The sequence below is a fragment of the Rattus norvegicus genome, chromosome Y (assembly GCF_021556685.1).
Source record: "Rattus norvegicus strain SHRSP/BbbUtx chromosome Y, alternate assembly SHRSP_T2T, whole genome shotgun sequence".
NCBI classification, from domain to species: Eukaryota; Metazoa; Chordata; class Mammalia; order Rodentia; family Muridae; genus Rattus; species Rattus norvegicus.
The window spans coordinates 1,310,843-1,329,246 of record NC_141555.1 but is presented as its reverse complement, the minus strand read 5'-3'; the positions used below and the strand labels follow the sequence as shown (position 1 = coordinate 1,329,246).

The window sequence follows — 18,404 nt, the reverse complement described above, 5'->3', positions numbered from 1 at the left end:
TCAAGCTCTTCCAGTTCTTTCTCTGATTCCTTCAACGGGGGACCTATTCTCAGTTCAGTGGTTTGCTGCTGGAATTCGCCTCTGTATTTGCTGTATTCTGGCTGTGTCTCTCAGGAGCGATCTACATCCGGCTCCTGTCGGTCTGCACTTCTTTGCTTCATCCATATTGTCTAATTGGGTGGCTGTATATGTATGGGCCACATGTGGGGCAGGCTCTGAATGGGTGTTCCTTCAGTCTCTGTTTTAATCTTTGCCTCTCCCTTCCCTGCCAAGGGTATTCTTTTTCCTCATTTAAAGAAGGAGTGAAGCATTCACATTTTGATCATCTGTCTTGAGTTTCGTTTGTTCTAGGGATCTAGGGTAATTCAAGCATTTGGGCTAAAAGCCACTTATCAATGAGTGCATACCATGTATGTCTTTCTGTGATTGGGTTAGCTCACACAGGATGATATTTTCCAGTTCCAACCATTTGCCTACGAATTTCATAAACTCGATGTTTTTGATAGCTGAGTAATATTCCATTGTGTAGATGTACCACATTTTCTGTATCCATTCCTCTGTTGAAGGGCATCTGGGTTCTTTCCATTTTCTGGCTATTATAAATAAGGCTGCGATGAACATAGTGGAGCACGTGTCTCTTTTATATGTTGAGGCATCTTTTGGGTATATGCCCAAGAGAGGTATAGCTGGATCCTCAGGCAGTTCAATGTCCAATTTTCTGAGGAACCTCCAGACTGATTTCCAGAATGGTTTTACCAGTCTGCAATCCCACCAACAATGGAGGAGTGTTCCTCTTTCTCCACATCCTCGCCAGCATCTGCTGTCACCTGAGTTTTTGATCTTAGCCAATCGCACTGGTGTGAGGTGAAATCTCAGGGTTGTTTTGATTTGCATTTCCCTTATGACTAAAGATGTTGAACATTTCTTTAGGTGTTTCTCAGCCATTCGGCATTCCTCAGCTGTGAATTCTTTGTTTAGCTCTGAACCCCATTTTTTAATAGGGTTATTTGTCTCCCTCCGGTCTAACTTCTTGAGTTCTTTATATATTTTGTATATAAGCCCTCTATCTGTTGTAGCATTGGTAAAGATCTTTTCCCAATCTGTTGGTTGTTCTACTACAGTGTCCTTTGCCTTACAGAAGCTTTGCAGTTTTATGAGATCCCATTTGTCGATTCTTGATCTTAGAGCATAAGCCATTGGTGTTTTGTTCAAGAAATTTTTTCCAGTGCCCATGTGTTCCAGATCCTTCCCTAGTTTTTCTTCTATTAGTTTGAGTGTATCTGGTTTGATGTGGAGGTCCTTTATCCACTTGGACTTAAGCTTTGTACAGGGTGATAAGCATGGATCGATTTGCATTCTTCTACATGTTGACCTCCAGTTGAACCAGCACCATTTGCTGAAAATGCTATCTTTTTTCCATTTGATGGTTCTGGCTCCTTTGTCAAAAATCAAGTGCCCATAGGTGTGTGGGTTCATTTCTGGGTCTTCAATTCTTTTCCATTGGTCTATCTGTCTGTCTCTGTACCAATACCATGCATTTTTTTTTATCACTATTGCTCTGTAATACTGCTTGAGTTCAGGAATAGTGATTCCCCCTGACGTCCTTTTATTGTTGAGGATAGTTTTAGCTATCCTGGGTTTTTTGTTATTCCAGATGAATTTGCAAATTGTTCTGTCTAACTCTTTGAAGAATTGGATTGTTATTTTGATGGGGATTGCATTGAATCTGTAGATCGCTTTTGGTAAAATGGCCATTTTTACTATATTAATCCTGCCAATCCATGAGCATGGGAGATCTTTCCATCTTCTGAGGTCTTCTTCAATTTCTTTCTTCAGGGTCTTCAAGTTCTTATTGTACAGATCTTTTATTTGCTTGGTTAAAGTCACACCGAGGTACTTTATATTATTTGCATCTATTATTAAGGGTGTCGTTTCCCTAATTTCTTTCTCGGCTTGTTTCTCTTTTGTGTAGAAGTCTACTCATTTATTTGAGTTAATTTTATACCCAGCCACTTTGCTGAATTTGTTTATCAGCTTTAGAGTTCTTGGTGGAACTTTTGGGATCACTTAAATATACTATCATATCATCTGCAAATAGTGATATTTTGACTTCTTTTCCGATCTGTATCCCCTTGACCTCCTTTTGTTGTCTGATTGCTCTGGCTAGAACTTCAAAAACTATATTGAATAAGTAGGGAGAGAGTGGGCAGCCTTGTCTAGTCCCTGATTTTAGTGGGATTGCTTCAAGTTTCTCTCCATTTAGTTTAATGTTAGCAACTGGTTTGCTGTATATGGCTTTTACTATGTTTAGGTATGGGCCTTGAATTCCAATTCTTTCCAGGACTTTTATCATGAAGGGGTGTTGAATTTTGTCAAATGCTTTCTCAGCGTCTAATGAAATGATCATGTGGTTCTGTTCTTTCAGTTTGTTTATATAATGGATCACGTTGATGGTTTTCCGTATATTAAACCATCCCTGCATGCCTGGGATGAAGCCTACTTGATCATGGTGGATGATTTTTTTGATGTGCTCTTGGATTCGGTTTGCCAGAATTTTATTGAGTATTTTTGCGTCGGTATTCATAAGGGAAATTGGTCTGAAGTTCTCTTTCTTTGTTGGGTCTTTGTGTGGTTTAGGTATAAGAGTAATTGTGGCTTCATAGAAGGAATTCGGTAGTGATCCATCTGTTTCAATTTTGTGGAATAGTTTGGATAATATTGGTATGAGCTCTTCTATGAAGGTCTGATAGAATTCTAAACCCATCTGGACCTGGGCTCTTTTTGGTTGGGAGACCTTTAATGACTGCTTCTATTTCCTTAGGAGTTATGGGGTTGTTTAACTGGTTTATCTGTTCCTGATTTAACTTTGGTACCTGGTATCTGTCTAGGAAATTGTCCATTTCCTGCAGATTTTCAAGTTTTGTTGAATATAGGCTTTTATAGTAGGATCTGATGATTTTTTGAGTTTCCTCTGATTCTGTAGTTATGTCTCCCTTTTCATCTGATTTTGTTAATTTGGCCACATTCTCACTCTCTGTGTCCTCTCGTTAGTCTGGCTAAGGGTTTATCTATCTTGTTGATTTTCTCAAAGAACCAACTTTTGGTTCTGTTGATTCTTTCTACGGTCCTTTTTGTTTCTACTTGGTTGATTTCAGCTCTGAGTTTGATTATTTCCTGCCTTCTACTCCTCCTGGCTGTATTTGCTTCTTTTTGTTCTAGAGCTTTTAGGTGTGCTGTCAAGCTGCTGACATATGCTCTTTCCTGTTTCTTTCTGCAGGCACTCAGCGCTATGAGTTTTCCTCTTAGCACAGCTTTCATTGTGTCCCATAAGTTTGGGTATATTGTACTTTCATTTTCATTAAATTCTAAAAAGTTTTTTATTTCTTTCTTTATTTCTTCCTTGACCAGGTTATCATTGAGTAGAGCATTGTTCAATTTCCACGTATATGTGGGCATTCTTTCCTTATTGTTATTGAAGACCAGCTTTATCCCGTGGTGGTCTGATAGCACGCATGGGATTATTTCTATCTTTCTGTACCTGTTGAGGCCCGTTTTTTGACCAATTATGTGGTCAATTTTGGAGAAACTACCATGAGGAGCTGAGAAGAAGGTATATCCTTTTGCTTTAGGATAGAATGTTCTATAAATATCTGTTAAGTCCATTTGGCTCATGACTTCTCTTAGTCTGTCTACGTCTCTGTTTAATTTCTGTTTCCATGATCTGTCCATTGATGAGAGTGGGGTGTTGAAATCTCCTACTGTTATTGTGTGAGGTGCAATGTGTGTTTTGAGTTTTAGTAAGGTTTCTTTTACGTATGTAGGTGCCCTTGTATTTGGAGTATAAATATTTAGGATTGAGAGTTCATCTTGGTGGATTTTTCCTTTGATGAATATGAAGTGTCCTTCCTTATCTTTTTTGATGGCTTTTAGTTGAAAATTGATTTTATTTGATATTGGAATGGCTACTCCAGCTTGCTTCTTCCGACCATTTGCTTGGAAAGTTGTTTTCCAGCGTTTCACTCTGAGGTAGTGTCTGTCTTTGTCTCTGAGGTGTGTTTCCTGTAGGCAGCAGAATGCAGGGTCCTCGTTGCGTATCCAGTTTGTTAATCTATGTCTTTTTATTGGGGAGTTGAGACCATTGAAGTTGAGAGATATTAAGGAATAGTGATTATTGCTTCCTGTTATATTCATATTTGGATATGAGGTTATGTTTGTGTGTTTTTCTTCTCTTTGTTTTGTTGCCAAGATGATTAGTTTCTTGCTTCTTCTAGGGTAATAGCTTGCCTCCTTATGTTGGGCTTTACCATTTATTATCCTTTGTACGGGTGGAGTTGTAGAAAGATATAGTGCAAATTTGGTTTTGTAATGGACTATCTTTTCTCCATCTATGTTAATTGAGAGTTTTGCTTGATACAGTATCCTGGCATGGCATTTGTGTTCTCTTAGGGACTGTATGACATCTGTCCGGGATCTTCTGGCTTTCATAGTCTCTGGCGAGAAGTCTGGTGTGATTCTAATAGGTCTGCCTTTATATGTTATTTGACCTTTTTCCCTTACTGCTTTTAATATTCTTTCTGTATTTTGTGCATTTGCTGTTTTGACTATTATGTGATGGGAGGAGTTTCTTTTCTGGTCCAATCTATTTGGAGTTCTGTAGGCTTCTTTTATGTCTATGGGTATCTCTTTCTTTAGGTTAGGGAAGTTTTCTTTTATGATTTTGTTGAAGATATTTACTGCTCCTTTGAGCTGGGAGTCTTCACTCTCTTCTATACCTATTATTCTTAGGTTTGATCTTCTCATTGAGTCCTGGATTTCCTGTATGTTTTGGACCACTAGCTTTTTCCGCTTTACATTATCTTTGACAGTTGAGTCGATGATTTCTATGGAATCTTCTGCTCCCGAGATTCTCTCTTCCATCTCTTGTATTCTGTTGGTGAAGCTTGTATCTACAGCTCCTTGTCTCTTCTTTTGGTTTTCTATATCCAGGGTTGTTTCCATGTGTTCTTTCTTGATTACTTCTATTTCCGTTTTTAATTCCTTCAACTGTTTGATTGTGTTTTCCTGGAATTCTTTCAGGGATTTTTGTGTCTCCTCTCTATGGGCTTCTACTTGTTTATTAATGGTTTCCTGGAATTCTTTTAGGGATTTTGCGATTCCTCTCTGTAGGCTTCTACTTGTTCTCTAAGGGAGTTCTTCACGTCTTTCCTGAAGTCCTCCAGCATCATGATCAAATATGATTTTGAAACTAGATCTTGCTTTTCTCGTGTGTTTGGATATTCCGTGTTTGCTTTGGTGGGAGAATTGGGCTCCGATGATGCCATGTAGTCTTGGTTTCTGTTGCTTGGGTTCTTGGGCTTCCCTCTCGCCATCAGATTATCTCTAGTGTTACTTTGTTCTGCTATTTCTGACAGTGGCTAGACTGTCCTATAAGCCTGTGTTTCAGGAGTGGTTTAGACCTGTTTTCCTGTTTTCTTTTAGCCAGTTATGTGGACAGAGTGTTCTGCTTTCGGGCATGTAGTTTTTCCTATCTTCATGTCTTCAGCTGTTCCTGTGGGCCTGTTTCTTGAGTTCACCAGGCAGGTCGCTTGCAGCAGAAAAGTTGGTCTTACCTGTGGTCCTGAGGCTTAAGTTTGCTCCTGGGGTGTTGCTTATGAGCTCTCTGTGGAGGCAGCAACCAGGAAGATCTGTGCCGCCCTTTCCGGGAGCTTCCGTGCACCAGGGTTCCAGATGGCTTTTGGTATTTTCCTCTGGAATCAGTAATGTGTGCAGAGTGCAGTCTCTTCTGGTTTCCCAGGCGTGTCTGTCTCTCTGAAGGTTTAGCTCTCCCTCTCACGGGATTTTGGTTCAGAGAACTGTTCATCCGGTTGGTTCCTTCAGGTTCCAGCGGTGTCTCAGATGCAGCGGACCTGCTGCTCCTGGGCTCTCCTCTATGGGAACCCAGAGACCGTATAGAGTTTTCTCTTGTGCCCGGGATGTGAGCAGGGGTGGGCAGTGTTGGTGGTCTCTTCCGCTCTGCAGCCTCAGGAGTGCCCACCTGATCAGGCGGTGAGGTCTCTCTCCCATGGGGTTTGGGAGCAGAGAGCTGCTGCGGGCAGGGATCCGCCAGTTTCATGTATTTTTTCTTAATGCTTATGAGTGTTTTGCCAGCATATATGTCTGTATACCATATTACTCACAGAGGCCAGAAGAGGGCGTTAGTTGCATTAGAACTAGAGATTTGTTGATATGTTGATCTTGGGAATTTATCCAGTGTTTGGTCTGTTGCTATGTATTACAATGCTAAGTTCAGGTCCCCTCAAGACCTGGTTGCCCCAGAGATGAAAGAGTTCACACTTAGATCTAAGTTACTATGCAACTTTACTGCCAAGTTATTTCTGATTGGTAAATAAAGATGCTGACAGCCAATAGCTGGGCAAAACAGACATAGTTGGGTTCTTGGGCTTGGGGTTAGAAGATAACTACAAAGGAGAGAAGAAGGTGAATAGAGGAAGAAGCCACCATGGGTTAGGTGAGTCAAGAAATAATGGCCATGTAGGTTTGCTAACTGAAGTTAAGAGTAGCCCAGATGAAACATGGCAGATTATCTAATGGGATTGTTGGCTGGAAAATAGACATAATGATATAGGGGATAGATACCTGCCCAGCTCTTGTGCTGATTAAGGCATACTGTAAATATATAGGTCATTTGTGTCTTTTATCTGGGAACTAAATGATCAAAGGTGGGATAGAAAGTTCAGATTGGGATTAAATTTTTCTACAAGCGTTTTGTAAGAGCAGATGATACTCTTAATAACTGAACTATTTCTCCAGCCTCCATTGCAGTTTTTAATACATGTAACAAATGGAAAACATTTAATAAAAATTACTTTGCTTTACAGAATGCTGCATTTTTATATGGTCTTGGTTTGGTCTACTTCTACTACAATGCATTTCAATGGTAAGTTTGCCACAACTGACTTTCCTCACTCTTGTGGATTGTCATCAGCTGATAGAATCCACGAGGACAACAGGAGCAGAAACCTTGAATGGGGGTTTGGAAGCCCTGTGAGTACATATGGTGAATAAACTACACTCAGACCCACAGTCAGTAGGTTTACTGAGGGAGATTGAAGGTGTATAAGGGATTAATCTTTGGGGGATTAAGGTTAGGGACATCCAGGATAAGCAAATGGCATTGGCTGGGGGCCTTAGTGTACCTGGAATGCCTCATTAGCATGGGAAGCATTTCAGGACTATCTGGTTCTAGCTGAATAGAATTTGTCAGGAAAAAAGAAATTAATCTTGAAATCAGACTAGGGCTATGTGACATTCCTCAGGTAGAGGGTTTTGAATTCCCCAGCCATGGTCAGAGAAGGAGAATCTCCCATATTGTGCCAAGTCCAGAAGCTATTGGTCATGGTTGGCATCAACTAGTGTTTTCCCAGTGAACTCTACCATGTGTAATTAATACAATATATTAATATGCACAACTTTATATTTCTACTTGTACTGTTTTTACCTTTCTGTGATTCTAATGAGTTTTGATTCTTTATTTCTCTTATAAAAGTATTGGACAGCATAATAATTCTTTGTCAGAAGACAAGAGAATAGTTTAATAGGAAAAATTTTTTTTAATATTTACTTATTTATTATATATAAGTATACTGTAGCTGTCTTCAGACACACCAGAAGAGGGCATCAGATCCTATTACAGATGGCTGTGAGCCACCATGTGGTCTCTGGGATTTGAACTCAGGACCTCTGGAAGAGCAGTCAGTGCTCTAACCACTGAGCCAATCTCTCCAGCCCAGGAAATTTTTTTTTTTTTTTTGGTTCTTTTTTCGGAGCTGGGGACCGAACCCAGGGCCTTGCGCTTCCTAGGTAAGTGCTCTACCACTGAGCTAAATCCCCAGCCCCGGAAATTTTTTTAAGTTTATTTTTATTTCTATTCACAGTTATGTTTCAACACTTGAATAATTAGCTCTTTCATTTCTGTGCTGTGGTATGGTAGGCACAGGTACAGTGGAACAAGAAAATACTCAAGGATATCATGATGACAATACATAGCTTCAGAGAACATGATCCTAGTAATAACTTAGTTCCTTCATACAGGTCTACCATCAAAGATTTTTCAACAGTGCTTGTACCCTAAGAATCTACTTGTGTGTTAAAATGTTGATTAGATTGGAAGAATATTGTCAACTTGGCTTATGAAAAGCTCATCAGCTGAGCAGTAAGCTTTTAACATATGGACAAATAGTGTTGTAATGTAATGGTAACTAATAATTGTAAATTTAAAAGACACATTCAGACACACTCACACACGTATTTACATGTGTGTATTTGAGTGTGGTTTGTGCATGTGATGTGTTGCAGTACCTGAAGAGTCTAGAAGAAAACATGGAACTGTAGTTTCAGTCAGTTGTGGGTCATCTGGAAATCAACTGTGGTTCTTCTGCAAGAGTAATATGTACCTTCACCATTGAACTATTTCTTTAGTTGAAGTTGTAAATTAAAAAAAAAGTTTTTCTATATGCTTTTGTGTTTTCCTTCACTGTATGTAATGTGCATACCATTTGTACAAGGCCACAGGGGCAGTTTTGGAGTTTCTGGGACTGAAGTAAAAAGAGTTGCCTTTATTCATGAAAAGTATGCCACATGCAGAATGTGGTCACCCATGCCTTTAATCCCAAAAGTCATGAAGAACTCTGAGTTCTAGGCCAGTGAGAGCTAAATAGACCCTGTCCCACCCTTCTACCATTAAACAATGTTTCTTTTTGTTATTGAAATAAAAATATTTTCTTTTTAAATATGATAGCATATAGAAAACCCAGAAAGAGAAGGTAAAAAAATTTCACTTTTCTAAATCATTGTTTTTTTTATAATAGAATATAAATGGTTTGTCACCAGACACCAGATTGTGAAAGGTAAAATAAAGCTTCTAGAATAGCATATTGCAACATTAGCATTCTTATATTCTCATTCTTTCAAGACTTTTTCATTACCTAAGAACAACAAATATTTAGGTATAGGAGTATATTCCTATATTCTCAATAGTTGGGGTATAGAGGTAGGTAGAAGGATTAGAAGAAGTTCAAGGTTATCTAAAGTTACAGAGCCATGTTCAAAAGCTTTTACTCAAGATTTTTATCAGGATATATTTTGTCAGGATATATTTTGAAAAATTTTGAAATTAGATTTGCTTCATTAGTTTCTTTTTGTTTTTTTTTTAACCAGAATTTTAATGAATATTATTAGGAAAGTAAAACACTTCCTGTATAATAGAGAATACATGTGTTGCAGACATAATTTTTTAATATTTTGTGTGTGTACCTTCTCTTTTTAGGGCAATTAGAGCATTTCAAGAAGTCCTTTATGTTGACCCTAATTTTTGCAGAGCCAAGGAAATTCATTTACGACTTGGCTTTATGTTCAAAGTAAATACAGATTATGAGTCTAGTTTAAAGGTAAGTCATTGAAGTTTTTCAGTTGTACTATAATTATATTTACTCTATCTCTGTGACTGTCTTGTTAAATGTTATTTTAAAGTATGGTAGCATTATACAAACATTTAGGATATGAACTAAATTATAAAAAGATGGAGATTGCATTTTAAGATATAGAATGGTTTTAATATGTTTCCTGTGACCACTATTATTGATATTCTGTAGGACTGCTTATTGATACTTTTGTAGTCTCATGTATCCAACTACAATCCCACTATATATAATCACAGCAGTCCTACTGGAAATAGGTTGCTGAAACATTTTACTATGTATATAAAGATAAATGTAATATATAAAATAGCAAATATATGTAGAGGAGAAGGATATGTTTTATGAGCAGCAGGAATGGTTTTGTACTATGGGTATATAAATTAGGTAGTGGACTTTTTTTCCCTGTAAGATTTCAAGCTCATCTTTAGAGGCAGATATAAGAAGGATATTAGAAAAGTGTAAGTTTCATTTAAACTTAGCTGTATAGAGTAGCTGTATAGAATAGTAGCCCACCTAGGAGGGAGCAGTGTGTAAGGATATCTCAAGGGAAGATGAATTGTGAGTTTGAGGTCACTCTGGGATAAATAAGGCCAGTAAGTTTCATTTAAACTTAGCTATATGGTAAGCTGGTATAAGCTTAGCTTAGAGTAGCTGGTATAACATAGCTATATTCACTTTGTGAAGGTTCAAGAGAATATAATTTCTCCTATCCTCTTAGTGACTTTTCAGTCACTAAGCAGTGGTTTCCTGGTGAGGAGAGTATCAGACTCAGTTAGATATCTTTAAAAAAATATATTTTCTCATAATTCCATGAGTGCCACATTTATATCACTCCTTCCTCTCTATACTCCCTATAGTTTTTCTCTTATCCCTTCTATTTCTTCTGCTTGAAATTTTGTATGTCTGTGTGTGTGTGTGTGTGTGTGTGTGTGTGTGTGTGTAACTGAATATATGTTTATAAATATATCTGTTGTGGTTTAGCATGGCATATTTGTGTTTAGAGAGTATCATCATCATCATCATCATCATCATCATCATCATCATCATCATCATAATCTGGCTTAGCTTCCAAGGAGAGTGATTCTCCCTTTCTCAGCTGTCATTAATTGCTTATAGCTTTTGTTTTAGTGAACCTTAATAAGAATTATTCTGTGAATGTTGGCATGTTAGTTGTTTTTGGGCAGTTGTGAACCACTCATCATTGGGAAATAGCATGATCTTACATGATGAGTTACCTTTCTTTTTTTTCGGAGCTGGGGACCTAACCCAGGGACTTGTGCTCACTAGGGAAGCGCTCTACCACTGAGCTAAATCCCCAACCCCTATGAGTTATCTTTCTAGACCCAAATTTTAAATATGAAGGAGAATTAATTATGATGCTTCCATTTTTTGTATTATTGGGGAAAAAAAGGGGAGAGTTAAGAATCTAAAGATGAGGGGCTGGGGATTTAGCTCAGTGGTAGAGCGCTTACCTAGGAAGCGCAAGGACCTGGGTTCGGTCCCCAGCTCCGAAAAAAAAAAAGAACCAAAAAAAAAAAAAAAGAATCTAAAGATGATTATGGTGGTTGGTAGAGTTGGATTCTTTCTTCAGTGGAATTTCTGGGATTAAAGATAGCTGGGTTCTTGCCTGGCTAGAGGTTATATCAATAGGAAGAATAGCTCCATTACCCACAATAATAGCCTTGGTGGCTTCCCTGATCTTTCACTTAGAACATATACCAATTTCTTGTTTGGCTGTAGGTAGGCCTGTATCTAAAGATTTTAGCCATTGTATTTTTATGATAAAGTGTTAGAGAATAGTAAGGCCACTTATGAGGGAGCAGTGTGTAAGGATATCTCAAGGGAAGATGAATTGTGAGTTTGAGGTCACTCTGGGCTAAATAAGGCCAGCATGGGTAAGACCTTGCTGCAAGAAATAAGGAAAATAACAGAAACTAAAATCTGGAAAAAGGTTAGGGAATGTATTTTCTGCTTGGTTTTCCTTAGTTGTATCAAAAATATGTTTGAGGTTGCAAATAACTTGATCCCAGCTACATTTGAAGTATTGGACAAGGCATGAGAGTGCATGGCTCTATCAGTGGTAAGGAAACAGAAAAGAAAAGAAGGGCACTTCGTTTTCTAATGCAGGTAGTGATTGTTTTTCTCCTTTGGCTAAGATATGACCTCATACTGTTGCCATTGGTTAGGTTTATTTATTTATTTATTTTTTTTGGTTCTTTTTTTCGGAGCTGGGGACCGAACCCAGGGCCTTGCGCTTCCTAGGCAAACGCTCTACCACTGAGCTAAATCCCCAGCCCCCTTAATTTTGTTTTTTAAGAAATATTATAGGGGCTGGGGATTTAGCTCAGTGGTAGAGCGCTTGCCTAGGAAGCGCAAGGCCCTGGGTTCGGTCCCCAGCTCCGAAAAAAAGAACCAAAAAAAAAAAATATTATTACTTAGATTAATTTTATGGTTATGAATGCTTTGCTTGTATTTGTTGTGTATGTGCACCCTGTTCATGCCTGGTACCTGCAGAAGTTAGAATATGACTTCACAATCCCTGGAACTAGAATGACAGATGGTTGTAGAAACTAACAATGGGGGAAGGATTTTATTGTAGATATCAGAGCAAGGTTATAAGGAGGATCTGAGGAGAGGGAAATATGTGAACTAGAGAAGTTTAGTGGTGGTGAAGAAGAGCTAGGACGCTAGCATAGATTCAATCTGAAATGTGTTTCTGGTGCTTGTGATATTGAAGGAGGCTGGAGGCCAGCAAGCACTTTGTATAGTAATAGATACAGACAACCTTTTTGATAAGAGAAATGACTCGTTTGATAGAGGGGAACTTGCATCGCAAGAACCTGAGGAATGCTGGCTTGTCTAACTCCTGAATTTGGGGTAATGAACTTTGGTTTGGACCAGACAGCTGTAAGCTACCATATAGGTTTGGTAATGGAACTTAGGTCTGTTGTAAAAAGCAACATGTGTTTCTATCAGTGAACCACCTCTTTAACACCTATAAGCTAATTATTTTCTTTCTTTTTAAAAATTAATTTATTCTTCTCTCACATATTACACTGTGACTGCATTTTCCATTCCCTCCTCTTTCCAGCATTCCCCTTTCTTTGTCCTCCCTTTCACACACCCCCGCCCCTGAGCTCCTCTGCTTTCCCTTCAGAAAGGGCCTGCCTCCCAGGGTTATCTTCTCCCTGACTCATGCCTATAATTTGAAGCTTTGGTTTTATGGTAACCTACATTTCCTGTGTTTTGAAAAAAAAAATCCATAATCTATCTTAGATATGGTATTCCTGGTTGACAGTTGACTGAATTATGTAATTTTTTAGATGTTTGGGAATATTTATTAATTTGTTTTACATCCCAAATGCAGTTTTCCCTCTCACTTTCCTCCCAGTCCTCTCCCCACCCCACCCCCATCCCTATCTGTTCCTCCTTTCCCTTCAAAAAAACCTTTCTGTCTTATTAAGGCTAGATAAGGCAACATATAGACATTTACATATGCAAAGTTTATTCTAGGTTGAAAGCAGGTGGGGTAAAAAGATTTGAATTTTTGTCATAAATACAAATTTTATAGATTTTGATAGAAATGACCAATTGGATTATTTTTACAGGTATGTCATTTACTTTTGTGTGTGAATGTTTTACCTGTGTATGTGTACCACATGTGTAACTTGTGCCTTTGTCAGAAAAGGGCATCAGATTCCATGGACCAGGAATTAGAGATGGTTCTGAGCTATCATGTAGGTGCTGATTTTTGAACCCTCTTCTCCAGTCTCAGAGTTACATTTTTTTAGGATGTTGTAACTATGAACCACCTTATTTTTATGTTTTATTTACTCTTTATTTAAAGGACAACATAAAACCCATTTATCTCCATTTAAGACCACGTTTATTTTCCTTTTAGGGCCAGGTCTGAGTTCAAAAATGTTTAAGGCACCAGCTCCAGAAATAGACCATAAATCCTAGAAAGTAGGTCATAATATACTAGTTCTAGGAAGACAGCATAAAATCCAGAACAAGATCATAAAACCCTCTCCCAAAGAACAGCTCTGGGAATAACCATAGAAATGAAGAAATATCTTATCTCAGAATAGGCCATCTGTGCTGGGCAGTCCTATCTCATCCTGTGGTTAAACATTCATGACATAGGAATGCAGACTGCTGATCATTTGTGACTCCCTTACACCTATCAATGAAATTTTAGATTACATGATCCTTCTAACTAGTTCCCCCAGCTTCCTATAAAAAGACCTTTGTCTGGGGTCACCATTTTGGAGAATGGTTAACCCCTACATGCTGGATGTTTCTGCAGAACAAATGCTCTTTGTTTTTGATTATTATCTGAGTCTCAGATCTTACATGAGTGGTTTTTTTGGACCCTTACATTATTTCTTCACCTCTTCCCCCACCTATCTCCAATGCCCCCTCTTACTGTTTTTTGAGGCACAGTTTCTGTGTGTAACCCTAGTTCTCTTATAACTTGCTATATTGATAAGGCTGGTAGACTCACCTCTCTTTGCCTCCCAAGTACCATCCTCCCTTCCATTATTTGTTTTTCGTTGCCAGCATTTATTTTCCACTAGGCATGGAGAGTAGCCATTCGAATGGTAGTGAATAGTGTTAGATCTCAAAGAAACTCAAGACAAATTGCTAACTGGGATGTTTATTTACCATATCAAAAGAGGATCATGGCTGCAAATCTTGGCAGCTTCAGTACCTACACAGGTACTTGTTACAGAATCAACTTGGTTTTTCTTTTTCCCATCCTAAACCTCATCAGCCCCTGAGCCCCAGCTTCTGTTTTTCTGTAAAACCCAGCCATTTGGGTATTTGCCTTGTTTTTCTAGTACTCTTGGATTCCAAATGTTCTTTTTGTTCCCTCTCTCTTCTCTTCTTTCTCTCCCCTCTTCTTTCTACAAATTACAGAACTTTAAAAGTTAAATGAAGAAAAATAATAATGCTTAATCTATTAATATTTTCTCTTTTTCAGCATTTTCAGCTGGCTCTAAGGGACTCTAATGTCTGTACCTTGTCCAGTGTTGAAAGTAAGTATTTGTTTTTGTGTTTTGAGCAAGGGAATTTCAAATTAAATACACTATTTTTGTGTCTAAGATTCATTTATTTGGGTGTCGTTTTAAAAAAAACTTAATAGGAATGTCCGGTCTCTCAAACATCACTAGAAAACATTTTCACAGTATCAGGCCTTTTTTTTTTTTCCTTTTTTTTTTTTTTATTAATTTGAGTATTTCTTATTTACATTTCGATTGTTATTCCTTTCCTGGTTTCCAGGCCTACATCCCCCTAATCCCTCCCCCTCCCCTTCTGAATGGCTGTTCCCCTCCCCATCCTCCCCCCATTGCCTCCCTCTCCCCAACAATCACGCTCACTGGGTTCAGTCTTGGCAGGACCCAGGGCTTCCCCTTCCACTGGTGCTCTTACTAGGATATTCATTGCTACCTATGAGGTCAGAGTCCAGGGTCAGTCCATGTATAGTCTTTGGGTAGTGGCTTAGTCCCTGGAAGCTCTGGTTGCTTGGCATTGTTGTACATATGGGATCTCGAGCCCCTTCAAACTCTTCCAGTCCTTTCTCTGATTCCTTCAACGGGGGTCCTGTTCTCAGTTCAGTGGTTTGCTGCTGGCATTCGCCTCTGTATTTGCTGTATTCTGGCTGTGTCTCTCAGGAGCGATCTACATCCGGCTCCTGTCGGCCTGCACTTCTTTGCTTCATCCATCTTGTCTAATTGGGTGGCTGTATATGTATGGGCCACATGTGGGGCAGGCTCTGAATGGGTGTTCCTTCTGTGTCTGTTCTAAACTTTGCCTCCCTATTCCCTGCCAAAGGTATTCCTGTTCCCCTTTTAAAGAAGGAGTGAAGCATTCACATTTTGATCATCCTTCTTGAGTTTCATGAGTTCTGTGCATCTAGGGTAATTCAAGCATTTGGGCTAATAGCCACTTATCAATGAGTGCATACCATGTGTGTTTTTCTGTGATTGGGTTACCTCACACAAGATGATATTTTCCAGTTCCCTCCATTTGTTTTGAATTTCATAAAGTCATTGTTTTTGTAGCTGAGTAATATTCCATTGTGTAGATGTACCACATTTTCTGTATCCATTCCTCTGTTGAAGGGCATCTGGGTTCTTTCCAGCTTCTGGCTATTATAAATAAGGCTGCTATGAACATAGTGGAGCATATGTCTTTGTTATATGTTGGGGCATCTTTTGGGTATATGCCCAAGAGAGGTATATCTGGGTCCTCAGGTAGTTCAATGTCCAATTTTCTGAGGAACCTCCAGACTGATTTCCAGAATGGTTGTACCAGTCTGCAATCCCACCAACTGTGGAGGAGTGTTCCTCTTTCTCCACATCCTCGCCATCATCTGCTGTCACCTGAGTTTTTGAACAATATCAGGTCTTATCACTGAGCCATCTTGCCAGTTCTGACTCTAACATTTTTTTTTAAATCAGATGACAGTGAAAGTTAATTTTATATAATTTGTGTTTAGCGTAATATTTACATAGAATTTGAAACAGTTTAGTCTGTAAATGAAAATTTACTTGTTACATTTTTCATTTGAACAGTTAGGTTCCTTTAAATATGTGAAGAATAAAATATGTAGTACTTTGTGAAGGATGAGTGTGTGCTATATAGTAAGTCACTATGGTACCTAAGACTAACTGTAGTATAAGATCAGAATATGAGAAGTATCACTTACCTGTTATTCTTATTTTTCTATTACCTTCATCAGATGTTTGTGTACATAGAGAAATGAAGTTTTGGATTTTGTCTGTTTTTTTTTTTTCTTTTATAATCCTATTTTCCTACAGGAAATGACATTTTTATTATCTGCACTTAATACAGAAAGCCTTTGCTTTTAAACATGTTTAAAATATTACTAATATCAGCCTTATTAGTTTAGTTGCAAATAGGATTTTTTTTTTTTTGGTTCTTTTTTTCGGAGCTGGGGACCGAACCCAGGGCCTTGCGCTTCCTAGGCAAGCGCTCTACCACTGAGCTAAATCCCCAACCCCGCAAATAGGATTTTTGATTGTGTATTCCTGTGTTGTGATTTCTTTTGCTGTATAGGAAATTTTATTATTTAATCTTAATACTTTACAGTGTAGCTTTTGATTTTTATCATGTAAAAGCATCAAAAATGACAAGTTGTTTGATTTTATAAATTAGAGTTGTAGAATACTTTTTCTTTTAGTTTATTTTCTTGAAATAATAGTCTTACTTTGTAGTATAGGCTGTTTTAAAACTCATTATATAGTCCAGAGTGGCCACAAAGTCTCAGATGTCTGTTTGCTTTCTGCTTGCTCTCAAAGATTAAACAAATAACTATTTAACAAATATTATAATAGTATTTGTATTAAAGTAACACGAGGTTACCCAGTAAAGTATTCCCAAATGTTTGTTGAGAATTTAATCTGAGTGCTGAAGAATATTTTTTAAGTGAAGTTTCTCCGGCCTGTAAATAGGGTTACTGAATCTGAATCTTTTCCTTTTCCTGTTTTTTTCTTTTTGGAGTCGTTAATCACAGATTGTGTCTTACAGACATAGTCATTTTTAAGCTCTTGAAATAGGAAATGCCTGCAAAACAAAACGCAAAATGGTCTGCCTTTGACTTTTTGGAGATTACTGTTTTACAGTTGTATTTTTTTTAGTTATTAGATCTTACTTTCATTTTTAAATATTGGAGATTTGAACTCAAGTTCTCATGTTTCTAGAGTTGGGCAGTTTTTTAGCCTTTTATATGAACTCTTTTCTATAAATTCTTTATATGTATTACCATAAATAAGTAAACCAAGTTTTTCACATGATAATTTCTTTTTCTTGTTTTTAGGAGCTCTACTTTGCTTTTTTTTTTTTTTTTTCCTGAGTGCTGAGATTAAGAAGGCATATTTCACTACCACCTGGTTTATTTAATGATTTCTAATCAATGTTTTGCTAATGAGTTTATGAATTTTTAGAATGTAATTATAATTTCTCAAAAAAATGTACTCAAGTGTACACTGAATTATTATTGGTTTATAATGTATAAATTATATTATCTTTAAACTTGGCTAAATTGAAATTTACTTTTTTTTCTGATTCATTACAGTTCAGTTTCATATTGCTCACTTATATGAAATTCAGGTAAGTGTTTAACTTTTTAAATAAGTTTTTAATTTTGTCAGAGTGACAAAATATGTGAGAAAACTTAATAGTGTATCATGCAATTTCAGAGGTTTCATTCCATGGTCTTTTGGCTTTTCTTTGTTTGTACCAAGGCAGAATGGCATGGCAAGGAACTCATGGTGCAGCAAAGATATTTGTTTCATGGTAATCAGGAAACATAGAGACAGGTAGGCAGAAATAATGGATTAAAAATATACCTTTCACAGGTTTATCACATTCTTTCTCCAAATTCACTTACCTTTTAAGTAATTTATGTAGCAGGAAATTCATCAGTGCTCTCTTTTCTGTTAAGCTTAGTATTCTTTTCTTCTCCAATAATTTTATTATTTTTTTATTCACATCATGATCCCATTGCCACTACCTTTCACAGTTCCAACCTTACAAATCCTTCCTCTCATTGCCCCATCTCCTTTCCTCAGAGAAGGGAAACCCTCCCTGGGATACCACCCCAGGGTGGAACATCTAGTTTCAGTAGGATTAGGCACATCCTCTCCCACTAAGTCCCAACAGGCAGTACTGTTAGAGGGAAGGAATACAGTGGCAGGGAACACAGACCCCGCCCCCCAATCCACTTGTTAAAAGAATCACATGAAAACCAAGGTGCATATTGCTATAAATGTATAGGGAGTCTGGTTCCAGCCCCTACATGCTCCCTGATTGGTGGCCCATGCTCTGTGAGACCCAATGGGGGTTAGTTGGTTAAACCTGTGGGTCTCCTTATCAGCACTCTCTTAAATCTAGTCACTT

The 18,404-nt window shown here is 37.9% G+C and overlaps 1 protein-coding gene across 11 annotated transcripts in view; it reads left to right on the top strand.

Moving 5' to 3' along the window:
- Positions 1 to 18,404, top strand: part of Uty (ubiquitously transcribed tetratricopeptide repeat containing, Y-linked) — a 158,530-nt gene that overhangs the window by 45,922 nt on the left and 94,204 nt on the right. For all 11 annotated transcript variants that reach the window (XR_015647283.1, XR_015647282.1, XR_015647281.1 and 8 more), the window contains 4 exon segments: positions 6,879 to 6,937; positions 9,326 to 9,446; positions 14,464 to 14,518; positions 17,581 to 17,615. Coding sequence is in view for 8 of the 11 variants with exons in the window: in NM_001419831.1 (NP_001406760.1) it covers positions 6,879 to 6,937; positions 9,326 to 9,446; positions 14,464 to 14,518; positions 17,581 to 17,615 (270 nt within the window). In the remaining 3 variants the exon portion in view is untranslated.